At 43.8% G+C, this 26,799-nt stretch overlaps 1 protein-coding gene across 1 annotated transcript; it reads left to right on the forward strand.

The window, feature by feature from the left end:
- Positions 1-480: 480 nt before the first annotated feature.
- Positions 481-25,929, forward strand: cfap65 (cilia and flagella associated protein 65; the record flags this gene model as incomplete). Its single annotated transcript, XM_080457356.1, has 36 exons — positions 481-524; positions 2,143-2,221; positions 3,897-4,081; positions 4,609-4,711; positions 5,222-5,388; positions 5,654-5,862; positions 6,753-6,883; positions 7,173-7,401; positions 7,734-8,002; positions 8,086-8,286; positions 8,797-9,044; positions 9,211-9,367; positions 9,653-9,790; positions 10,481-10,750; positions 10,956-11,095; positions 11,203-11,287; positions 11,580-11,726; positions 12,239-12,404; positions 12,890-13,018; positions 13,587-13,800; positions 14,011-14,139; positions 14,771-14,861; positions 15,049-15,134; positions 15,256-15,322; positions 16,420-16,530; positions 16,874-17,065; positions 17,525-17,683; positions 17,959-18,087; positions 18,467-18,583; positions 18,693-18,827; positions 18,907-18,954; positions 22,762-23,000; positions 23,779-23,910; positions 24,082-24,525; positions 24,953-25,087; positions 25,794-25,929. The coding sequence occupies 36 exons, from the start codon at positions 481-483 to the stop codon at positions 25,927-25,929; spliced, it is 5,661 nt and encodes a 1,886-aa protein (XP_080313482.1).
- Positions 25,930-26,799: the final 870 nt, after the last annotated feature.

Genomic DNA, 26,799 nt, shown 5'->3' on the forward strand with positions numbered 1-26,799 from the left:
GGTCCTTTTTTTGGAGCAAAAATTAAATTGAGTGATCAGTTTCCAGTTAAGCATTTCCTCAAAACCAGCTATACTATAGCCTAGTTTGCAGTGGTGTAAAGTAACTAAGTAAATTTAGTGAAGTACTGTACTTTACTGCATTGTGGAGATTGTAGATCTGTTATTTTCAAATGATTCTTATACAATTTATAAATTTGAAAACTTGGGAAACGGGACCTTCTGCACAATGAGTAGGTTACTTTCTACATTTTGATTCCAATACTTTTGTACTTTTACTCAAGTACATTTTGAATTTCGGACTTTTACTTGTACAGAGTATTTCTACATTGCAATATTCATTCTTGTACTTAAGTAAAACATGTGAATACTTTTTCCACCACTGCTTGACAATTTAATTAGAAAGCGGCTGCCGGTGTGCTAAGCCTTTTGTTCTTTTACGGCCACCATCATTGCTATGGCGATACAAACAACTCTGTCGCCATGGAAACCAGCCAGGGCGACATCCTCATGCCTGAGCGAAGACTGTAGTGTTTTTTAAATTCATGTGTTTATGTTACACTTGCACAACAACTTAAGGAGGTATAACGATTCATTTTTTAAATGTTATTACAATCAGTGGACAGAAGGAGCTGTCTGTTAAATGATAAGGTAACTTTACGTCAAACCCTGTTAGGCCTTGCATGTCAATGTGGCTAAAGCCTCGATACATCGCCGTACGCAGTGGTGGAAAAAGTAGGCTACTGACATTTTTTACTTAAAGGTAGGGTAAGTGATTTGCATTTGTTAAAATAAGCGTTAAATAGCTCTATTTTCTGGTAGTACTCGTTGCTATAGAGTGTTTGTTCAGTAAAAAGAGTCTCCCATGTCTCTCCAGCTCTTTATTAAACAGAAAATGCATTTTCAGTGCTCTCACCTGAAAATGCACTATATCCTGTTTACTAAATAGCTGGAGAGACCCCTGTGACCAAACTAACGCTCCGTAGCAATGATTACTATCAGAATATAGTACTTTAACCTTTTTAACAAAAAAAAACAAAAAATACCCCAAAATATCACTTACCCTACCTTTAAGTAAAAGTATCAATACTGTAGAAACACTCTGTTAAAAGTCGGGTAATTAAAATGTACTTGAGTAAGTTGAGTACCTACCTACAAAAGTATTGGCATCAAAATATACTTAAAGTACCAAAAGTAAAAGTACTCACAATGCAGAATGTCCCATTTCACAAGTTTTCAAATGTATACAAATCTTTTGAAAATAGCAGATCTACAAGATAGATCTGCTATTTTCAAATATCCAAAGTTTAAATAGGGCTAAATGTACTGAGTTACTTTACACCGCTGGTTACAGGTTAGCCTACTTGTAAGAGAATGTTGTTATGTTTGCTAAATGTAGCTTGGCACATGTGACTCAATTAGCTTGCCTTTCAACGTTATTAGTTAGTGTACAAACCAATTAGTTGATATTTTGAAGACCTTTGTGTTCAGTATTAGGATGTTTAACTCTGGTGCTCATACTCTTTTTAATTAACCTAAAGTTACTGCAGTTAACATTTCACACACAGGTGGTGCAAGTTTGGGAGATATTACAGAAATATGCCTGTAGCAATGTCAAAATAACTTGTGGTGGAAAGTAACTTAGTACATTTACTCAAGTACTGTATTTAAGTACCATTTTGAAATACTGGAGTATATCCAATTTTCCATACATTTACTTCTACTCCACTACATCTCAGAGGCAAATATTGTACTTTTACTCCACTTCAATTATTTGAAAATGTTAATTACTAGTTACATGTAGATTTAGATTATTATTACAAAACATACACTACATACACTTCAGCCTTTTGGCTATTTGAAAATAGCCGATCTACAAGCTCACAACACAACTCAAAATGGGACATTCTTCATAATGAGTACTTTTAGTATATTTTGATGCCAATACTTTAACTCAAGTACATTTTGAATACCGGACTTGTAACGGAGTATTTCGACATTGTGAAATTGATACTTTTACTTAAGTAAAAAATGTGAGTACTTTTTCCACCACTGATCGTATAGCCTACTTGAGTGGACTAACTGTACACACAGTACACTGCAGAAACGACTGTTATATTGTGTCTAAACCTGTTTCCCATGCAGTATGTTGGCTGAGGTTCAGGGTCCCAACCTGGCCTCACAGCAATGGACATCCAATAACATCTGTGCTAAAGATGCCAAAGTAAGTCAACCTGCAACTTTGTATTGAGGTACTGTTTTAACCCATTAAGACCGGGAAAGCAACCACTTTAACCATTATCTTATACTTTGGCTATTCAAAAATAGCAGGTGCCGCACTATGAGCTTGTAGATTTGTTATTTTTGAAAAATCATGAACATTTGGGCAAATCTTTGAATGTATATTTTTTTAAAGCGAACATTTGTAACTCAAATCTTTGCTTCTGGGGGTCCCTGGAACAATTTTCTTTTAGATGGGGGTCTGCGGCCAAATACATATAATTCTGGGGGTCCTTGACATGAAAAAGGTTTAGAATCACTGATATATATATATTGTTTCAGGGACCCCCCAGAAGCAAAGATTTGAGTTAAAAATGTTTGCTTTTAATATATATATATTGAAAGATTTGCATACATTTTCGCAATTAAATAGCAGATCTACAAGCTCATAGTGCGGCACTCGGTGCAGCGCTATGAGCTTGTATATCTGCTATATCTTTAAATAGCCAAATCAATCTAAAATGATACAGGTGCGTTCCTGGTCTTAAAGGGTTAACAACAACAATAATCACAATAATTCACTTTATTTATATATCAATTTTCAAACTGGAGTTATTAAAATAGTAAAAACCAAATCATCATGACATCATGATGAGCATGTGAGAACAAATGTCCATGTGTGCTAATATGATAAGAAAGTACACATTTCACACACTGTGTAGGTGAGTGTGAAGTGAGATTTCTCCAATCTGGCATAGTAAAATGTTACCGTATGTTTACCAGTGATATAATAATATGACCTTCTCAAATGGTTTGAAAAGAAACCGTGTGAGAAGATGCATGGCTGTGGAAGATGCATGGGCTATTCTAAAACCCTATGTCTGAAAACGGATAGATCTCTAGATATAGGTAGTTCTGCAATTTCCTCTGCAGTGGTTCTCAAAGTGGGGGTCCGGGGACCCCAAAGGGTCAAATGGATCCTTACTGGTCTGTAACTCTGAGAAAGTATAAATGGAACAAAATTGACCCATTCAATTTGTATACTGTCAGAAAGAAAAAAAATCCACGCTGAGGATTTACAGATTGGGGTCACAGAGATATAAATCATATCAAATGGGGGTCCATGGCCTAATGCATATCAAACTGGGGGTCCTTGCTTGGAATGAAAAAGGTTGAGAATCACTGCTGGGTCTAGTGGACACCATGCTATGATAGAAAGGTAACCTTTCCTATTTGTTACACCCATGGTTACACCTATAGGTTACTTACTGGTCTGGCTGGCCAGCCAGCAGACATGATGACCCACGTGTGATACTTTCACTGGCTTCTCTAGCATTTTGTCACGTCATTAAAGGAGTAGTTCACCCAAACAAAATCTTATTTTCTATCAATTACACACCCCATGAAGCCTAAGCCAATAATTTGATGACCGGCGGAGTGTCCGGCAGGAGACTCAATTGACCTGCATTTAAGTCTCCTACCAGAGACTTCGCTGGTCATCAAATTATTGCCTTAGGAATGCAACAAAAAAAAAACTCCATGAATTCAAGTGCTTCATGGGGTGTGTAATTGATAGATAATAAGTCATTTTTTAGGTGAACTACTCCTTTAACGGCTTCAAGAGTTGCATCAGATTCTCACACCAATTGTTTGGTCTTTTGTGGCGTCCCACCTCGCAGCATCCAGTTGAGCTCAGGGAACCAGGGCTGCTCCAGCAGCGGCGAGGGTCCAGCCAGAGGAGGTGCTTCTCAGGGGTGGAGACATGGCCCGAGCTGGTCTGGGAGGACTGGGAGCTAGGGAAGGACTTCACCAAGACATTAGTGTTGAAGAACGTTGACGGCAAGCTGCAGAAGCTACGATTCAGGTCCTACAAACACACACATGAACGGTTGCATGCAAATTGTATATTATGCACACGTGCAAGCACTTTCATGCGGATGGTCGTGGGTTGGAAGTGGAACCTGGGGTCGGTGTCAGCAAGGGCATGCGGTCGCAACGGGTTCCTAACGCCAAATGAAATGGGTTCAGATCTGGGCCAGGTCTCCTGCAGGAGGCGCGTCTTAAGCCTGTCCTGGACAGGAGTCTCCGGACCTAAAAAACTGATGATGATGCACATGTGCAAGCACAGGAGCCTGAATTCACACATAGACATGCGCAAAAGAAAACACTCAGAATGTCCAGGATGTACAAAGTACAAAATAATACCCTTTCATGCATTTGCACACACGCGCGCGCGCGCACACACACACACACACGCAAAGGCAGATGACCATACAATAAGAGGTTGTGATTTTACTAAAAAAAAATATATTAATAAATAATAATCCAATATTTCAAACTATCCTACCTCAGATGAGCATGGACCAATCATCTCCTCCTCCTTCTCTCCAGGCCTCCAGTATCCAAGTGCTTCACCACCTTCTTCCCGCAGATCATCGTTCTCAGTCCTGGGATCTCCTTTTCTATGCCTGTGACCTTCAGACCCCTAGAAAGGGTAATATATCTACAACTGCTGCCCAATGTATTTAGCTGGATAGATTTAGAATCCTTTAACCACTTAAACCCTATACCTCCATATAGGCATATAGGAGCACTGGGTCCCGCAGTGGTTTGTACTTGCCCAACTCCTTTTTTTCTCACTACACCAAATCTCTTCGCCGGAAATAGCAGATCTGCAAGCTCGTTGCGACACGTTGTGAGCTTGCAGATTTTTTGCTGAATATTCACCTGGAAATCTATCTTGCTAGGGTTCTTGTGGTTAATCACTTTCAACCTGGCATTCCTATTTTGGGCATGTCATTATACGTGTACATTTTCAAAAATGTATTATGATGCGACACGTTGTGAGTCATACGACAATGTATAAAATAGTTGGCTTAAGTGGTAAACTTAAAGGCAGAGTTAATTTTACTTTTTGTGATTGACATTTCATCCATTATGTGCCTTCCTGACTTGGTTCCTCTTTCCCTGTATGTACTGTATGCATCTGTCGCCCTGCCCGCAGTGCGAGTATGAGGACAATGTTGAGTTCTGCGGTAAAGATGGCAGCTTCCGGGTGACCCTTCGTGCCACCGTTCCGCGTCACTCAGTGGAGATCCCCGAATCGGTGCTGTTGCCTCTCTGTGCCGTGCAGCACTCCTCACGCACCACTTTCCTATTCAGAAATGCCAGGTATAACTATGTATCTGCATGCATGTGCATGTGTGTGCGTGCGAGCGTACGTGTGTGTGTGTGTGTGTGTGTGTGTGTGTGTGTGTGTGTGTGTGTGTGTGTGCTAGAGCACGGCCTATGCCATATTTTTGGGTCCGTTCCCGAGTTTGGAGAGTCCTAGCCCATCGATTACCAATGTGTTCACTGCCCTTCCTTGTTCTCTCCCTCCATTTCCTTTTTTTTCTCTTCTCTCTGGCCTGCCCTGACCCACTCGCCCCTCTCTCAGTAAGCTGCGTACATGTTTTCAGTGGGAGAGTGTGGTGCCGTTCCATCTGAGCCCAGAGCGAGGCCTGCTGAAGCCTGGTGAGGAGTGTCAAGTCACAGTGGTCTTCCGACCACAAGAGGCGCTGCTGCATCAGCGAGAGGCCCGCTGCAGGTTCGGAGAGGAAGGGGAGGAGCTTGACAACGTCTGCACTGTTCTCCTGCAGGGACTTGGTTAGTAACACACCACACTGATAACTGCAAGGTGAGAGTTTCCCTGAGAGGCAATACAGTAGTTTCTCAACCAAATGTGGCGTGGTTATGTAGTCTAGGTGACATAAAAAAGAAGGAAAGACATGCACATCCAAACCCGAAGTTGGGCGGTTGCTGAAAAACAAAATAGAACGCTCACACAAGTTGGAAAATTCTTTATTGCACCTGAGTCCTGCTGTGACGTTTCAGGCTTTCTCTCCTTCCTCAGACTGATGCTATGTAGTCCAGGTGTTCATGGAGTAGACCAGTGGTTCCCACCCTTTTTTCCTTACATCTGACGAAAAAGTAGACCTCCCACACATTGGCACTCGCACACATTATGGGCAGACACTTGTGTTTTTCGCTAACAATGTTAACCACTTGACTTGAGCCCTATATACTTCTCGTACGACAAATAGCAGAAATAGCCTATCTACATGTGTTGTAGGTTGTAGATCTGCAATTTACGCTGGTTTGGAAACGTTTTTACAAAAAACAAGTTTTGACTTATATCACATTGAGAGCATACAGGCAGACAGTGGATGAATGCAAGTGTTATGATTGTGTGCAACATGTTTAAAGCTTTGGATTACCTTACCTAAACATTCAATACAAGGCCTCACGCCCTCTCGGGATCTTTGGCGTCTCACCAAGGGGGGCCTGAACCTCAGGTTGGAAACCACTGGAGTAGACAACAGTGTCTCAAGCTGAAACAAGGGTGCTTGTGTGGAGAAGTTCATTAGCACAAATCCCCTTGGACAACTATGTTTGTGTGTTTGAATCTGACTCCCATGTTTCCCCTTATTTTTGCCTTCGGTTTCCCGTCTACACTCTTCTTTTTTCTTCCTTTGTCTATTCTCTTATCTTTGTAGCAAAGTACCCATATCTGCAGCTGAAGAGTTCAGACAGGAAGCAGGAAGTAGACAGCCCAGCGCTCAACTTGGGCTCTGTACCTGTGGGCGTCAGTGTGCAGAAACACTTTGACGTTATCAATCCTTCCCCTGTGAGTAGTAAATGATGACATACATTGCACTTTTTTACCTTAGCGCTAGGTATACTCTTAGTTGCTTGTTTTAGAAGAGAATGCACTTAAGACTTCTGGTGATTAGTAGTTTTCTTGCCTACAGTACCTATGTTGAATGCACTTATTGTAAGTCGCTTTGGATAAAAGCGTCTGCTAAATGACTGTAATGTAATGTAATGCACACATGCACAGTATAGAAAACTGTTCTCCTTACATCCCTTCATCTCTCTCTTTCTCTCTCTCCCCTCCTTCCCTCCCTCTCCTCCAGGTGAAAACCTCATTCTCCCTCTCCCGGCTGCCGGGTGCGTCACCCCTGCTCGGGTCAGAGTTCAGCTGTGACGTCGCCAACGGGGAGGTGGCTCCTGGCGCGTCGCTACGGGTGACGGTCACCTACGCCCCTACGCTGGCGGTGGACGCGGTCTCCGTCGACTACCTGTCCCTAAACTATCCCGGAGAGCTCAGCAAAGCCCTGCTCAAACTCACCGGGAAATGTGTAGGTAGGTGCACAATGAATCGTTTTGGATGGGAAGCGAACAGGCGGTGGATGAGGGTCCATTTTCAGAATTGTTCAAAAGATTTTGTAAAAAACGAATTAAAACATTAGATTTTCAGAAATGCCGAAAATATCAGATTTACAAGCTAACAACATGTCTTGATGCGATGTTTTGTGAGCTTGTAGATCGGCTATTTTAGCAAGACACCATTGTACGTCGAAGTAAAAAAATAGGGATTTAGTGGTTAACCAGATTCCATCTTGCTGATGGAAAGCTCTCGTTAATGGCACTGTGTGGTGTTTCCGTACTGACTGAAGGTCTCTCTGTCTGTCCAGGGCCTGTAGTGACCCTGTCCTCTCCTGCGGTGGACTTTGGCCGTGTCGAGCAGGGAGAGGAGGTTGTGCGGAGCGTGGAGCTGCTTAACGCTTCTCCCGCCGAGGCCGTCTACCAATGGGACTTGGACTGCAGCGGTCACAGTGTGTTCACAATCGAACCAGCTGGGGGCGCCCTCCGACCACACAGCCGTGCCACACTGAAGGTGGTCTACAGGCCCACACACCCTATAGCACACCACAGGAGAGTGGCATGTCTTATACTGCATAAGGTAAGAGTTCACACAAGTATTTTTAATGCCCTTTTCTCCGCAATTTAACCATTTTGGAAATAAATCCCTTTGTTGCCCTGCAGGACCCAGTGTTCCTGGACCTGATTGGTACCTGCCATTGGGAGCTCCAACAACCAGCCCTGCTTCGACCCAGACACCTGGCATTGTATCGCCGTCACCGTCACCGTGGACTGGCACAGTACCCACCGGACCTCCTTAGTGCCATGCTGCTAGACTGCAAGCTACAGCTGGACCAGCAGGGGGCGCTCTGCTTACTTGAAGAGGTCAGGAGGGGGGGGGGTTCTATGTGTGTGTTGTGTTTTTGATATGTTGCAGGGCCCAGCTGTGCCCAAGAATAGAAAACCTGGGAGCATAATATATTAACGTGTTTTGCAGACCTCATAATAAAAATAAGATTAGTTGTTATAGTTAGAAGCGTGGTTTTATTTTAGATTTATTTCTATGGATAAACAAGTATAACATTCATCATAACTTAAGGTTAGCGAAGGCTCTATTTAATGTTGCTTCCTTTCATTTAACCCATTAAAACCGGGAAAGCATCTGTGTCATTTTAGATTTTTGCGTTGGCTATTCAAAAATAGCAGATATACGTCACTTCGTGCCGTGCTGAAAGCTTGTACATCTGCTATTTTTTTACATTTTTTTTTATCTTGAAAATGTGAAAACTACTGATTTAGCAGGTATTTGTAGAATCGGCCTTAGGTCTTAATATTTACGTTGTTTACTCTTATATACACCTGTACACAACATTAAGAACCTTGAACCTTTTCTAGAACCCAGACCAGGGAGCAGACAGTGCTTCAGTCATGGACCACTCTCCAATGGAGGAATACTACCAGGCCTGCTCTGGTGGCATGGCTCCTCTCTCTTCCTCCTCCTCCTCCTCCTCCTCCTCCTCTCCTCACGTCACAGTGGAACCTGCTGAACTGCTCTTCAATCACGGACCCTCCTTATCATCATCCTCATCATCCTCTGCCTCTCGGTCTGTGTCCATCACCAACCACACCAAAGGAAAACTCAGGTACTTTCCCCAAATCGAGGGTAGAATGGGGATTGTATTGACAACAAAACTGGTGTTGCTAATTAAACCATTAAGACCTGAGGCCGATTCTACAAAATGTCTTCTAACAGTTTTCTGAAAAAACGCATGTTGTGTTTCAACATGTTGTTTCTATTCCACGTGACAGCCTGCTGTGGACCGCAGCACAAGACTCCCCGTTCTCCGTCTCTCCCGTGTCATGTGATCTGGGCCCGCTGAAGTGCACCTCGTTCAGAGTGACCTACGACCCCCAGCAGCTCAACACCCTGCACGGAGCACAGCTGGAGTGCTTTGCTGTCTATAAGGTAACGTATACGCAGTGAGCCATAGTCGGCTATTAGTCCTCTGTCTAAAGCCGGGTTATATATGGTCTAAAAGTGAACGTTTTTTTTCACCGTCTAAATTATAGCTGTTGAAATCTATAATCTATAATATAGACGTCTATATATATAGACGCTTAAAAACATCTAATCAACGTCTAGGCTAAGAATAGACGTGTTGTGAGCTTGTAGATCTGGTATTTCTGGCGAAAGGTAGGATTCAAGTGGTTAAAATGCAAACCTCTCCGCCGCCCCCCCCCCCCCTTGCAGATACTGCGGGACCATCGGCAGGTGGATGAGCGGCTGCTGTGCCCCCCCTGGTGTGTGACGGTCAGGGTCATAGGTCATTCCTTCCAGCCTGGCAAAGAGCACTTCATTCCACGCTGCTCCCTGCTGCACCCCTTAGTGGTAAGATGTTATCATCGCAAAAAAACATTCAAGTATACCAGTGTCTGTCTGTCTGTCTGTCTGTCTGTCTGTCTGTCTGTCTCTCTCTGTCTCACATCAGAGTTTACTGCAGAAATGTTCCTTGGTGGAATGTCCCTTTAAGACAAAAAAACAAAAAACGTTCAATTGAGATCAGTACTAATTACACTTTTGACTTAGCAATGGTTACCTTGCTCCTAGTGGTCGAGAGAGTAGTGCCTGCTTAAAGGGATATTTCACTTTAAAACATGTTTGGGGGTCATTCTAATGTCTAATCTGGCTTTTGTGAGCACAGACAGTCTTTAAGTTGCTTCATTCAGTATTTATATTTTTTGGGGGAAAGAAATGAAAAATGAAACAACATAAATTTAAAAAGTAATTCACGGTCTCCTCACTCATTAGAAGTACAGTATCAGTCACCAGAACCAAGGACAGGTGTTTTCAAAGTCGTTAAAATGGAGTTTGAAGTTACAATGGGTTTGTATAGGAAGGGGGCGTGTCTGTTAAAATTAATATAAAATATCTAAATACTGAATCAAGCAACTTAAAAACTGTCTGGGGTGCTCACAAGAGCAGATGTTAAAATGACCCCAAACATGTTTGAAAGTGAAATATCCCTTTAAATTTGTTCAGTCCTCACTAACACACTTTGGTTAACACGCTGTACTGTAGGTTTTTCCTGCACTGAGTGTTCCTGCCTACCGGACAGTACTGCTCCACAACTCTGGAGACCTGCCGCTCACCTTTTACCTGGACCAGGATCAGGTCCCAGACCCCAGCCCAGACTCCACCCAGACAGCCTCTGTGCTCGTGGTGCCTGGCTGTGGCTCAGTCCATCCTGGTGAACACCAGATCCTGACCCTGGCATCCACCCCTACAGAGGACAGCCCCAAAGAGGGCTTCAGCATGTCTCTGCAGCTCAACGCAGCCAAACACACACAGGTATACATGACACGCATGCACATACGCTCACACGCACGCGCACGCACACACACACACACACACACACAGTATATACCCAAGAGACTAACACACATCAGGTATAAACACGAACGCACGCATGCACACAGGTATACATGGTTGCATTCAGACCAAGATAAGTGTTATTTTTGTATGCAATTTTCTGTGTGTGTTTCCTCTCCTCTAGGAGTTAACAGTGGTCAGTGTGGCAGAGACGCTGTGTGTGTCTATGGAAGGAGAGAGTGGTCTTTACTTCCAGCCCACAGCGGTGGGCTCCCAGTCCCAGCGCTCCCATCGCATCAGGAACCTCAGCCGCCTGCCTCTGAGGTGAGTGGTTGGACTTCATACCTCAGGGAAACAGCTGTCAGCAGCAGTAAAGATGTATAGAGCTCCAGTGCTTATTCTGCTTAATGCTCTTTATTGCCATTTGGTAGATTCCAATGGAGGATTTCTGCAGAGGACCAGAAGATAATCGCTGTACACCCAGACTCAGGGGAACTGCAGCCCAATGAGAGTGCGGTCAGGGACTGAAATATATATACATACACAAGCTTAATATTTGAATACGAAAATTAACAGGAATTATTAACAACATGAACAACTCTAGCGTCCTTATTCTGGGGGGCAACCATTCAGCGAAAATAGCCCATCTACAAGCTCATGTGAGCTTGTGGATCAGCTATTTGGGGGTATTTGGTGTAGAGGGGAAAAAAGGAGAGGGCCTAGGATAGACCCCTGGGGGACCCTGGTCAAAGAAGTTCATAAGGCATGTGGTTGAATGTCTTTTTGTTTGTTATTGTCGGTAACCCAGGCTCAGACATGGTCCTTCAGCCCATTGGAGGAAACGACGCACACGCTGACATGTGACCTCACTTTCTGGCCGATCCAGAACCCTGGGTGTAAGGAGTCCAGCCTGTCCCTTAAAGTAATGGGAACGGGGGCCAAAGGTGTCATACAGGTGGGATCTGTGTGTGTGTGTGTGTGTGTGTGTGTGTGTGTGTGTGTGTGTGTGTGTGTGTGTGTGTGTGTGTGTGTGTGTGTGTGTGTGTGTGTGTGTGTGTGTGTGTGTGTGTGTGTGTGTGTGTGTGTGTGTGTGTGTGTGTGTGTGTGTGTGTGTGTGTGTGTGTGTGTGTGTGTGCGCGCGCGCATACATAAATCTTTACAGAATATCTGAGAAGCTTCTTTCAAAACTCAGAAAGGGAAAACCTAGCAACAATCTTGTGTGCCAAGCTGGGTACAATTCCCTTCACTTAGTTCAGGAAGAACAGTCACCAAGACTCTATATCCTGCGTATTTTGAAAATATCTTTAATAATAATTAAATAAAAAAGAATTATCGCTGATAATTGGTCAGTCGCAAATTAGCTAATCTGTTATTTACATTTTGATTCAATATAACTGGAACTAAATTATCTCTGCCCTTTGCTTGTGTTTAAATTGACCCTGCCTTTTGAATGTGTTTCCACTCCAGGCAGAGAATGCAGTCCTGGATTTGGGGGAGATGCTGGTTGGAGGCTGTCAGTCATTTGAGATTCCTCTGGTCAACAGAAGCCTCTGTGCTGTGACCTTTTGTCTCACTGTACAACAGACACTACAGGATAAAGAGCTTATATATGACCCCAACACTGAACCCAATGGTATGCTGTGTGTGTGTGTGTGTGTGTGTGTGTGTGTGTGTGTGTGTGTGTGTGTGTGTGTGTGTGTGTGTGTGTGTGTGTGTGTGTGTGTGTGTGTGTGTGTGTGTGTGTGTGTGTGTGTGTGTGTGTGTGTGTGTGTGTGTGTGTGTGTGTGTGTGTGTAATGTTTGAACAAGGAGCTATGGAAGCAATACAGTATGACCCCAAAATGTTGCAAAACTGTGTGTATCAAGATTCTATTGACTGCAAGGGTTAAAGAAAAGTTACACTGATGCATAGTATAGTAAGTTTGAATGGCCATATGGAGATATTATTATTATTATTATCATCATTATCATTTTTAGGTAGGTTTTACTTCATTTAGAAAAGAAAAAGAGAAAGTAGAGAGGCATGGAACACAGGGCTCCGGTTGATATAGAACCAGGGCCATGATGTGGTCAACACACTTTATCCTGCTGTAAACCTTGTGTTGTTGTGGTGTTTCAGCCTTCCAGCTGGACTCTGCCAGAGGAACCATCGCCTCCTGCTCCAGAATGCTGGTCCGACCCACAGTCACACCACACAGACGGGGCCGCTACCAGTGGACCATCAGCTATCAAACACTGAGTTCTACAGGTATGCACATTGCACGCACGCACACACACACACACACACACACACACACACACACACACACACACACACACACACACACACACACACACACACACACACACACACACACACACACACACACACACACACACACACACACACACACACACACAGATCATAATTAGAAAAATGTAAATGTAGCCTCCTGAGTTATATACTTGCACCATAGAGTTACAAATAATACAATTGTATGGAGTTGCTCACCCAGCGCATACTCCCTTTTCACCCCTTCTTCTGGGTTGGGAAATGTGACGGGCGGGGCCTATTTGGGGCCTATGTGCCGCGTTTTGCGTCACAGAGGTGACGCGTTTTGCGCCACCTCATGCGAAACCCCGTGCGCAAGCTCGTGAGTCGAGCCCATTGGTCGAAACCGTTTTCGCACGTTAATTTCTCTGGCCCCAGCCATAATACGCTGCAGTACCTATGATTGGCCAGCATGTCCAATGCGCTTCACTGCTCCCTCTCGGTTCTGGGGGCTTAACTTGCACTCTCTCTCTCTCTCTCTCTCTCTCTCTCTCGCTCTCTCCAGGGTGTGTGTTATCAACCATGCAGATGTTGTGTGAAGTTCGCGGTGAGGGAGTGTTCCCCACCCTGCAGGTGACGGACGCGCGCGGCGGGGGCAGCGTAGACGGGCTCAGCAAGGTACAACTGTGGAACCTCCTCTCGTTGGACGGGCTCAACGAGCACCTGCTCTCTAGCCCCGCCCCTCCAGAGCTCACCTATGGAACGCCCACAAGGCACAGGTTAGGTTGAAGCGTACAACACATGTGACGCTCATTAATGGATCCGTCACTTAGCGATTATTCTATCGATTAGTTTTTTTTATTAATTGAATAATTGCGTGTTGTTTTGTATCACACAGTAAGCTTACATTGTGTGTGTGTGTGTGTGTGTGTGTGTGTGTGTGTGTGTGTGTGTGTGTGTGTGTGTGTGTTTGTATGACTTCTCTCCAGTGTGCGTCGCTGTCCCTCCATCTTCACAACAGCTGTGTTGGATGTGAACTTCAGTGCCGCTCCGCTGGGCTCGGAGCCCGCCACCGTTCTCCTGTTGTTTGTTAACCCTGGCTCCATCCCTGTAGACTGGTAAGGAGAGGAGATGGGGGAGAAGGAAAGGATAGGAGAGGATCATTATAGTAGAGCAAACTGGAGTGTAGAGTTGAGTTAGTTAAAGGTCCAAAGTTTGTAAATGCTTCAGTAAAACACGTGTCTTTGTGTTTATGATGGGGAAGGACGTTCAGATTATAAACCTAATGTATATGTTCAAAAGTATTCCGGATTGGGCCTTTAAAATTATTTAGAAACCTTTGCTGATCTTACGTGTGATAATGCTTACCTCATTTCTGTATTCACTTGAGTTATGAATTAGAGTCGTTGAACATTTTACTGATGTTCTGACAAGATTGTCATACAGACCCGTGGTTCTCAAGGTAGTCCTTGGGTCCTTGAGGGGGTTCTAGGGGGTCCCCAGCTAAATGATCGATAGTCGGGAACAAAATGAACAGTTAGGGGTCATTCAGCGTTAAATGAACACTGATGATATTGCAGTGTAGATCCGGGTCCCAGAGATAAAATATCGTATCAAACGGTGCTCCATGGCCTGATGCAAATCAAATTGGGGGTCCTTGAAATTAAAAAGGTGGAGAATCACTGATATAGACCGTGTCCTGTTGATGACTGGCTGGCTCTCCTCTCCTCTCCTCTCCTCTCCTCCCAGGACATTCTTGTTTCCAAAGGACCAGCAGATAGAGTTGGAGTACTGGGCAGAGACCGGAGAGTTCAGCAGCGCTGAGCTGTCCCAGATGAAGGTACATGAACATAATCATGTCTAGGTCTTTGTCAGACAGAGTTTAGAACATCAAATGTTAACAACAAAACAAATCTAAACAATAAAACATGTGAACAAGTAACCAACATATATTTGCATAGTATTCTAGAACTAGCATCTATCAAAAACATTCAAAATAGATTATGGGTTATTACATGTGTTGCTAGGTCCAGGACAACCATCTGTTCAGCATCTCCCCCAGCTCTGGAACTCTGCAACCTGGCCAGCAGAGGGCAGTCCACATCAGCTACAGGTCAATGGCAGCGTACTATAGATAGAATACAGAATAGGATGTATTTTATAATTGTAACTTGTACAACTTATTTAGATAGGATGACGGTAATGTTGTTATACGTGTTTATCTCACTTCTCAGGCATGAGTTTGTAGGAACAGACCGACTGCCCATCCTGTTTAAACTCTCCCACGGACGAGAGATTCAGGTGAGGCTGAACTCTGTATTCAACTCAAGTCTGTAAATAAAGCTCAGAAAGTCATACTGTACAACGATGGGGTGTACAGAGAATTGCAGATCCACAAGCTCACAACACGATGTGCAGTGGCGTGCACAAATATTTTGAGGGGCAGGTGCTCAAGTAAATTATAATTTTTTGTTTACTTGGTCTGCTCTTTTTTCCCTCTACACCTATACCTCTTTGCCAAAAATAGCCGATCTACAAGCCCACAACGCCTCGCAGCGCGAGGCGTTGTGGGCTTGTAGATCTGCTATTTTTGGCAAAGGTTCTCCTCAGAGAATGGATGCTAGGTTTCGAGTGGTTATGGTAAAAAGAAAAATCATATCACATAAAGATTTGGCGGACCCCCTGTAGTAACTCTGAGGACCCCCTTTTGAAGACCCCTGCTGTAAACTGGGGTTTACAGCAGGTTTTTTTCGTCTTTTTTTCAAAAGGGCACTTCTGGTCAAGAGGGCAAAGGGCAGGTGCTCTAGCACCACCTAGAGTCTATCTGTGCACGTCCCTGACGATGTGAGCTTGTGAGTTGTATGATGCAATGCGTTTTTGTAATGTAAGCTTGTGGATCTGCTATTTCCGACGCACGACACCATCGTATGAAGTGAGCATAAATTAAGCATTAGTACGATTCTACAAAAGGGACAAAGATCAACTTATCTTGACTGAAGTAAGTACGTTTGTGCATTTGTGGGCCTAGCATTGCAAAGATAATTCATTTTGATTTATATAATTTCCCCTTCTTTATTACCATATGGTATATTACATGACTATGAAGACTGGTTCTTAACCCTGTATTGGTTAGTAGTGTCAATAGATCAATAGATCGGTTGGAGGTGATCTCAAAACTGGTGGAAAAGTGGTATTGGCTGAAGCTCAAAGCGCAATATCATACCCGTTTAGTCTTAGCTCAGCAGTATATAAATGTCATCCCTCGCACAGGAGACTCAGGCTTGAATCCTGGGTAGGTCATAAGTATTATGGATTGCAGCTTTAACGTTTAATTGCATGCCCAAGTTGTGTAGAGTATCTCCATGTACTGTATGTACAGTATGTGTGTTTGTGTGCAGTTGAACTTCCAGGGGGTGACAGTGGAGAGAGACAGACCCTACCTCCACTACACCTCCAGTCGACATGTTTTCACTCCCATTGCCATCGGAGGGTTCAGTCCACCCAGACAGGTGTGTGTGTGTGTGTGTGTGTGTGTGTGTGTGTGTGTGTGTGTGTGTGTGTGTGTGTGTGTGTGTGTGTGTGTGTGTGTGTGTGTGTGTGTGTGTGTGTGTGTGTGTGTGTGTGTGTGTGTGTGTGTGTGTGTGTGTGTGTGTGTGTGTGAGAGAGTGAGAGAAAGAGAGAAAGAGAGGGAAATTGCATTTGGGTCTGCATGTGTGCGAGCTTGCGTATGAGAGAGAGAGAGGGGGAAGGTGTGTGTGTGGGGCGGGGGGGGGGGAGTGTTAGAGAAAGTGCAATTAGTGCATGTGGATTTTTATGTGTGTGTGACTGTAGCATCATGTGGCCTGTCTGCAGGTGTATGAGCTGTATAATGGAGGTGGGGTACCAGTCCATTACAATGTGGACACAGCCCCCTTGAAGCAGCTCCAGATGGACAACTTTAACCAGCCAGTGCTATGTTGCCTTAGCCCAGAGGGAGAGGTCCTGCCCGGGAAGACAGCCCAGCTAGAGTGGGTCCTTGCTCCTCTGGAGGCCAAAATGTACAGTGTAAGTGCAAACAATCTGGGTTTGAAACCTAGGCGTTGCTTAATGGTTCCTTTGAATTTGTCCATGTAAATGTTGTATTGTTACACCCGCACCCAGCGGGAGCGGTTGTATCGTAAAAGCTAAGTGACACATAAATTACGCTTGACAGTTTTAAAACTAATTATTACAATTGTATTTTAACCACTTTAATTCTGTCGTGCCGATTTGCAAAAGATTTTCAAAAAATCTTCAAAAATAGCTGTTCTACAAGCTGACATCGTGACATGTTGTGAGATTATAGATCGGCTATTTTAGAAAAAAGGGGTTAATATCAAAGTCACAGTGCATGGTCAAAGTTCTGCCCTATGTGCATTTGTTGTACCATATAAGCATAGACCAACATGTTTGCTATCTGCATCCGACTCTATTCTATCTATCTATCTTTGACATCAAGTTCTGTCTTTGTTTTTATGTCTCCAGGTGAATGTCCCTATTCACATCCAGGGTGGGGAATCCATGGTGGTGAGCTTTGAGGGTTGTGGGTGTGATTCTCGGGCATTGGGTTCGTCGGGTCCTCGTCACTTGCTCGATGCCCAGCCATCTGTGCCCTGTGTCCAGAGAGTACCCTTACCTGGACAGGTAACTTGACCATAGCATAGAATAGAATAGATACAGTAGGTTAGTGAAGCGGTGAGCTCTTGGAAATGTAAAAGTGTCTTGTACTGCCCTGTAACTGTACTGAACACCAGCTCTGTGTGTGTGTGTGTGTGTGTGTGTGTGTGTGTGTGTGTGTGTGTGTGTGCGTGTGTGCAGTGCACGCGTGTGCGTGTGCGAATGCATGGGTGCTTACATAATATGCATGGGTGCTTGCATAATGTGCATGTGTGTGTGTCTTTGTGGATGTGTGTTTGCAGGCGGTGTTCCTGTCAGAGGAGAGAATTGTGCTTGGTGATATCCCAGTGTGCTCCCGCCCCACTAGAATCCTCTTCCTCAACAATGTGTCAAACACTGACACGGTGCATTATGCATGGGACAACCAGCAGGTAGGGGTGCGTGCATTCTGCTTCCCAGAATCCAGCTGGGTGGTCAGCCTCCGAAAAGGCACATTAAATCCTAAAAGCGAGAACATACAGCACACAATCAAAAAGGAAAAGTAGTACACAATATACAGTACTGTATTTTCATAATTTAGTTTCAAATCAATTATAAAAACTTGCATTTGATTAGTTGACAAGGTTCTATTTGAGAACATTTATTGAACATTCATGTGTGACTGTGCTTTGGTATTTGTGTGCAAGCCTGTGATTAATCCATATGTATTTATGCACATACACCTTTACCTATTTAAATCAGCTATAATGCCAAGTAGATGTCAGTGATTTTTCTATGACTATTGGACCAGTCTGTGTGATTGTGTATCAGGTAGTGCTGATCCATCCAGAGCGAGGCACTCTGTGTCCAGGGGAGGGCGCTCTGTTTGTCCTCACATTGACTGCCTCTGGTAGCCCAGCCATCTACCAGCTAGATCTGACCTGTCAGGTAACACACAGACACAGACACAGACACAGACGCACACAAACACACTCTAATAAAACACTCTAATAAACTCACATTCACATTCGCCCCTCTCGCCCCTCTAATCCTCCAGATTACCCAGAAGGAAGCTCTAACTCAGTACCAGGATGCTTTGCAGCTCTGGGAGGAAGAGCAGGAGAGACAGCGGCATGAGTTTACCATCACAGAGAAAGACCTGAATGATGGTTCAGCGACTCCAGTAAACAAGGTTCTGCTGCAGAGATTGTTAGATAACTGCCTATGGCCCCAAATGTTTGCTTGGTCACTCATGTCTCATCTTCTTTCAGGAACATCCGGTAGTAGTGAGGAGTGGGCTGCCAGTCAGGAAATACAAGGTGACTCATTTTCATGCGTTCAACCCAGCTCCCCCCTCGCTCGTTGAAATGTATTATGCGTGTATGTGAAAATGGTAGTAATCAAAATGTATATGCAGACACAATACTTCAATAAATGTAGGGGAAGGTGCATAGTGGAGCCATGTGGCTCATCACTAGATGACCTCAGTGTCCTAAATGAATGATGGCATAGATAATGTTCATTTGGTTGATCTGGTAGTGTGTTTCAAACTTAGACATCAAATTCCATACTTGTGTAATGTAGGAAACCTAGTACAGGGATGTGAAACGGCTTGAGACAAGCTGTCAAATGTATTTCCATCCCTTGACAATGAATACAGCAACGTACGACAATATGTATAACTGACCTTCTTGACCTTGACCACCAAATAGCACCATATCAGATACTGATTTAGAGATCCAATATATGAAGCCTCACCATGACCTTATGTGTGATTTGACAATGATACTATTGAATCATTGTGGACAGAGTGACATACACAGACAGCCTCATTACAATAGTTTCACATTCGCTTCGTGGCTCAACCAATAAACACTGTGTAGACGTAACGTAGGGCATTCACCGAATAGTCGAATATTCGAATATTCGACTATCAAACCACTATTCGATTATTCGAAAAAAAAAAAAAGAAAAAAAAACGATTTGATTATAAAAAATAAAATTATTAAAAAATAATTTAAAAAAAGCAGACACGCAGCTGTGAGCTCTGGTGTGACGTCAACTCACATTCCTTGAGTCGAGTCATCAATGCCATTGAATTTTTTATTTTTTTTTATTTTTTTTTTTTTTTTATAATCAAATCGATTAATCGAATATTCGAATACTTATAGGTCGAATAATTCGAATGCTAAAAATCACTATTCGTGAATGCCCTATAACGTAGTATGGCATATGGGGCAGAGGCTCCATTCTGAACTAACATCACTGTGCCTCTGTTCCTGCTGCCCTCTCTCTCTCTCTCTCTCTCTCTCTCTCTCTCTTGTAGATCATTTCTATTGAATCAGAAAGGCTTCCCAACAACGCTGCTTTTAAGAGGTTATAGAACGTGTTAACTTATTACTCAAAGTTACGACAGACAACGACGAATATAATCACATATTAGTTTATTCACATAGTCAGCCATCCATAAGCCAATAACACAAGCTGAAGCAGACCGCTGCAGGTCTGCCTAGGATTTCACAGGATTCAGGGTGTCTTTATACATGAGATGAATGTCGTCACAGTGTAATCCAAGTACATTCATTAACGTTATTCATAGAACAATGTACCCATCTGAGAGCTTTGACCTCTCCACGTCCATGTCACATTGACTGGTCAAACCGGGAACCCCTGTCTTACATTTGCCAGTTCTTGTCTATAAGTAACCTGTTGACTTTAGGCTGGGATATCCTAATGTCCGAATCTATGTTGTGCTGTGTCACATGTCATGCATCTTAACTCGTGTGTCTAGGTTCTTATTACTGTGGTGGTCCGTGTATTTTGCAATGAGTCTTTCACAACTCCAGGTATGACATTACGTTACTGAGCGGACTGGGTGAGAGTTTAGAGTGTCAGTTTGCAGCAGGCTGCAACTTTCCCGCCTCTGACTCTGTCCTTCTGCCACCCTGTATCTGACAAGGCCTCTTACCCAGCTCTCTACTAATACATTCACAAAGTGGTAAACTTCATATATAACACTAAAAGAGTACAACATTCCCTCCTTCCAACGGTTAAAACCGTTGGATCTATAGTTATATATGTGCTTTAAGCCGATATGAGATCAATATTTCTCATTGGCACGTTTGCGCCATGTTTCCATGTTTATTTTAATAACTGCTGTTCTTACTTTGGACTCCTTGCAGATGAAAAAAAATCCTTTTTACAATCATTTTAAACAGTGCTGCGTTTTTACAAAGTTGGTTTACATATTTTTATTGTCTATATCTGAGACTGTTAGTCAGTAGAGCATCATACAGTTATTTTCTGCTCTTAACATTTAAACACACATTCTCACATCTTTTACACACATATTCTCACCCATGTTTGTGGTCATATGCAAATAGCCGAATATGCTTTATCTTAAGTGTTTGAAGAAAAACATGTTTTTGATTGATCAGGTCACAACCATGTTTTTCACACAATCATCATACTTGTGCTGACATTGTTTTTTATGCTGTTAGTAAGGTAAAGCTGTGACGTCACATTTATAGCACTTGGAATAGCAATGAGCAATTTGACATTTAAGCACATATATTTTCTCAAATGGAATGTAGGCAAAAAGGCTTAACACAAAGGTCCTTATAAAAAATATATCCACACGTAGTTGAGAGATTTACTTTTTTTCAAATAAAACAAGTCTCAAGTTTTTAGACCCAGCTATGATTACCACGTCCACGAATCGTAAAATGCTCCGAAAATAAATCCCAACATCTTTCAGAAGAATTATGATGCCACAGGTTTCCATCAACTACATTACCGGACTGCTTCTTCTGATTACGAAACTGTAAATACCTTCACCAGGTATAAGTGTGATCAATCTCAGAAACAATGAAACCACCCTTTGAATAAGAGTGAAAACGTTGTAGCTACTACATCATTGTTTGATTACGTCTCCCGTCACCCGAGAGTCATTGTTTGAGTATATCCCGTCACCCGGGAGTGAGCTGTGTCTAAGGATAGACTCAGTGTGTTAAACCCGAGCCAATGCACATACATTCCATACATTCCTGTGACCTCTCCAGTTTCAGCAGTCCGTTGGGCCTCTGGTACGTTCCCCTTAATAAGTTTGGTTTAAAGCAAAACTGAGACCATTTCGTGGTAGCCCTACGGAATCTTTTCTTCACATTTCATACATTCCTACCCTCATATTGTTATGTATATATATTTATATATATAAAAAAATACATCTTTCTATCAAAAAAAGGTAATCTACCTGCTTGTTCAGAAGGCCTTCTTTCTCAGGGAATGTGCGTCTGAGATTCCGTTTTTTGGCATCCAGTCTGGTCTCGTACTTTATCCTGTTCGATTGACGCCATTAATGTTTATCATTTCTATTGAATCAGAAAGGCTTCCCAACAACGCTGCTTTTAAGAGGTTATAGAACGTGTTAACTTATTACTCAAAGTTACGACAGACAACGACGAATATAATCACATATTAGTTTATTCACATAGTCAGCCATCCATAAGCCAATAACACAAGCTGAAGCAGACCGCTGCAGGTCTGCCTAGGATTTCACAGGATTCAGGGTGTCTTTATACATGAGATGAATGTCGTCACAGTGTAATCCAAGTACATTCATTAACGTTATTCATAGAACAATGTACCCATCTGAGAGCTTTGACCTCTCCACGTCCATGTCACATTGACTGGTCAAACCGGGAACCCCTGTCTTACATTTGCCAGTTCTTGTCTATAAGTAACCTGTTGACTTTAGGCTGGGATATCCTAATGTCCGAATCTATGTTGTGCTGTGTCACATGTCATGCATCTTAACTCGTGTGTCTAGGTTCTTATTACTGTGGTGGTCCGTGTATTTTGCAATGAGTCTTTCACAACTCCAGGTATGACATTACGTTACTGAGCGGACTGGGTGAGAGTTTAGAGTGTCAGTTTGCAGCAGGCTGCAACTTTCCCGCCTCTGACTCTGTCCTTCTGCCACCCTGTATCTGACAAGGCCTCTTACCCAGCTCTCTACTAATACATTCACAAAGTGGTAAACTTCATATATAACACTAAAAGAGTACAACACTCTCTCTCTCTCTCTCTCTCAATCCCAATCTCTCAATCTCTCTCTCACCCCTCAGACTCTTCCCCCTATCCGTTCCAGCAGCAGCATTGGCATAGTGGCGGGTATGTGTGCCAGGCCGACGCGGGCAGAGCGGCGGTCACAGAGAGAAGCAGCAGCAGCAGCAGCAGCAGTGTGGAGGCGTCCTGAACCCCCTCGTCCTGCTCTGCTGCACCTGGGGGTGACGGCACGCTCCCATAGTCTACTGGAGTACCAGAAACTCTTTCCTGACCAGCTCAATAAGCACTATGTCTATAGGTAACAACACACTTCCTGTACCTGTACACATCCACACACAGAGACTTTGGTGTTATTTATGAAATCAGAATTGCCAGTTAGTTTCTAAAGGTTTAATCTCAGATTGTGTCCAAGCAAAATACTCACACTTCACAAGCTCTCGCACTCTTGACACCCAGGGGCGGAGCATCGGGGGGGACTGGGTGTGCGGCCGTCCTCCGTCCCGGGGCTCCAGGGGCCCGGCCGTCACATACCACACACACCTTTATTTTGTTATCACTCTCTCGGCATGTCGGGCGTCAGGCAGCGGGTTCATTTAAAGCATTATTATCATAGCCCCTCAACTATCAACTGTAGGCCTCCATCGTCTCTTGGGTAAAATTGTTTGAAATTGAATTTGAGCTTGAACTGTTGGGTACTGCTCATTATAGTTGAAGTGGGTCCGTGGTGCTCTCAACTCTCAAATGCTTTGAATTTGCGTGAGAGAAAACGGCAGTAGCCTATGCTTGTAAGATCCGCAGTTATAAAGTGATGTAACGTCAAGCATTAATGGGTTATCATATTGCACCATAATGCAGCAGTATAGTGCTCGTCTGAAGCATTTTTTTTGTGGGGGGGGGGGGGTCATGTGCTCTGCCCCCCCGGCCCGGCTTTGACTTGTTCCGCCACTGCTGACACCCCTTTCTGTTATCAGGGTCTGTACATGATGACACAGGAAATAAGTGTGACTGCAGCCCAAAACGAAAAGGTTGCTCTACTAGAGATCGCATAACTAGTTGGATTAATGTTTCTTCGTCAGACCGCCCCAGGATAAGTCTCCCAGCCCAGAAACGGCTTCCTCTAGCACACCTCTCCACGCTGCTGGACTGCCCCCACTGACTCACGGCCCTCAGAGAGAGATCGTCACGCAAATACTTGGCTCTCTGCTCAGGTAAACACTAATGCAGACACAGATAAATGCGTCGGTGGCCAAGGTTCAGGTTTGACATGTATTGCTGAGGGCTGGGGATTAGGTATGGCATTTATATAAACTGAATATCACACCGCATCTCTATTTGCGTGTATCGTGATCTGCACTTGTGTGTGTTTGTCTCTCCTCCAGGAGCGTTCTGGATGACCCATCCTTCCATCAGTCTCTGGTGGATGGAGCATCGGAGCCCGTCCCCTACTTCAGCCAGCTCAGAGAAAGTCTTCCGCCCCCTGAATCCCCATCCATCTCCTCGTCCCCCTCCCTAGAACTCCTCCGTGCCCCCTGTCCCCCATCTGCCTCCATTCATCCAACTCCCCCACCTCACTCTGCACCAGATGGGACAGGGTTTGGGTGGAGGGAGCGGCGCCACACGGTGGCCGGTGTGGGTGTTGAAGGAGGACCGTCAGGGAAGAGGCAGCGGACAAAGAGCATGCCACACATGCAACGTGCACAGAATACACGGCACGTGCACGACCAGCAGAACACGGTACATATGGAGAATACACAACACTCACCGTGTACAGAACAGCCGTCACAGTCGATGCAGGAAGACCCTGTGCAAGACAGCATACGCAAGTAAGCAGGCTCTTTAACATTGTAATAATCACTATATTTTGTTGAACAATATGAATCATCCTGTCCATAGACACACCATTTGTATAGTATGACGTCACACGTATGACTATTGTAAATATTATTACATTCACACATTAGGTAGATAAGGTTTGGAATGACTGAAGCCCAAGGTAAGTGAATGGGCTTCAAATGGCACCCGTGCCAAATGGCACCCGATTAGGAATGTAAACTGTCTACCAAATTGTTCACTTTTTCACTTTTCATAGAGAGTGAACAGTGCTCTGTCCCTAAATGACATATCATGCAGTGATTAATTCCTGAGAAATTCCATAACTGAGAAAATAATTGTCCGTATGGATGTCTGTGTGTGCGTGTGCGTGTGCTTGTGCGTGTGCGTGTGTATGTGTGTGTGTATGTGTGTGTCCAGGTCTCGTGAATTCTCTGACCTGTGTGAGGACATCCTCTTGAACACTGTACAGAACATTATGATGGAAGCTTTCCATGGAGAGCTGATCCTTACAGCACGACCCCGCATCATCACCCTGCCGCCTGTTTCTACCAGGTACACACACACACACACACACACACACACACACACACACACACACACACACACACACACACACACACACACACACACACACACACACACACACACACACACACACACACACACACACACACACACACACACACACACACACCTCTACTTATACCTACCTTTCTTGTGTTTCGAGTAGTATCACGTTCTCTGGCATCCTGGCTAGCAACACTAATGACTACCTGACACTATAGGCTGCTGATACATTCATGGATTAAAGTTCTCAGTCACTACGACGGCTGATTTCAGTCATTTGGATTCCATAGAAGCCAGTGTGTCTTTTATGGAAGCATGTTGCGCAGCGTTAATAGCCGATCTACAAGCAGCACGACGCATTGAGAGTTTGTAGTTGGACTATTTGGGGTTATTATTTTAAGATTAGAGCATTTGAAGTGATCAAACTAGCAATATGTGGTCTCAAAGCAAATTAAATCCTCAATCTGTGATTTCTTGGTTGGCATTGTGTAGAACAGCAGGAACAATATTACTAAAACATAATTTAAACATATAGTGTTAATTGTTTAGGAAACAGCGCTAGTATTGGGGGGGGGGGCCTCCTTTCACACCGTTCCACAAATCGCACATTAGAACTTGGCCGTACATTTTCGTGAGATTTGATTTATCTTTAATCCATGTACATTTCATGTTTACTGCTATGTTGGTTCAGGAGACCCGGGTCTTCCACCAGGAGGATTTCCAGAGGAGTGGCTGAGTCAGAGAACCAACTCGACCCGGCTAGAGTGAACAGTGGGAACCAGCTGGGACTGGACCTCGAGCCTCACCACACATCCAGCCTAGCATAGAATCCATGAGATCAAAGCTATAGCTGGGGCCTAACCCATGCCAGATTCATGGGTCCAATGGTGATCCCGATTTCAGAGTCCTAGACCACTGATTACCAATGTTTTGAAGGATATTTTGTCCAACATTTTTTCTAATGGATTTGTTTCCATTTGAGAACATTTAGCTTATAAGCAAACAAATATATATGTATATATATTTAATAACTTTTAAAGTTATAAAATACCGCCCAGCTAGATCACATTTTAGCCCATTCCTTCCATTTGTTTATGGTGTGTTTGCCATTATATTCCAACAGGGGGAGCGGTCTTCTGTGAGGACTGGGGAGAATCTGTGGTCAATAAAAGCTGTTCAGTGTTCACTTTGTTTTCAGTAAATAAAAAATCATCACACAGACAACAGTGGTCCATTTCTAGTTTATAGGCTACAGTGTACCTTTTACCTCTCATTCTCTTGTACTTGCACTTGTTCAGGTACCTGGCAGTGAGGGTGTTGAGGGTGATAATATAAAGTATATAAAGTGTCAGGTGTGTAAGAGTGAAATTTAGCCATGGGGTATTGTTATGTTATAAGAAATAACCACTGTTCAGTATGAGAGTGTCCGCTAGGGGCGCTGTGGGGAAAAGTTAGAGAGGGAAGGAGAGAAGAAGAGAGCGCGTGACGGACCGGGGGATTTATTCATTCATTGTTTACGTGTGCTGGTCTGTACTGTTTGGCTGAAAAGTTATTGAGAAGAACTATGAGTCTATTCTGCACCCCCACCGCTTACAGGTGTTATGAGTGTGTGGGATGTGTTTAAGCAGAGAATGGGGAAGGCAGGGGACAGACCCAGGACGTGACACTTAAGTGCAATATAAATAACGTTTATACTT

Source organism: Gymnoscopelus braueri (genome assembly GCF_963280865.1).
Source record: "Gymnoscopelus braueri genome assembly, chromosome: 18".
NCBI lineage: Eukaryota > Metazoa > Chordata > Actinopteri > Myctophiformes > Myctophidae > Gymnoscopelus > Gymnoscopelus braueri.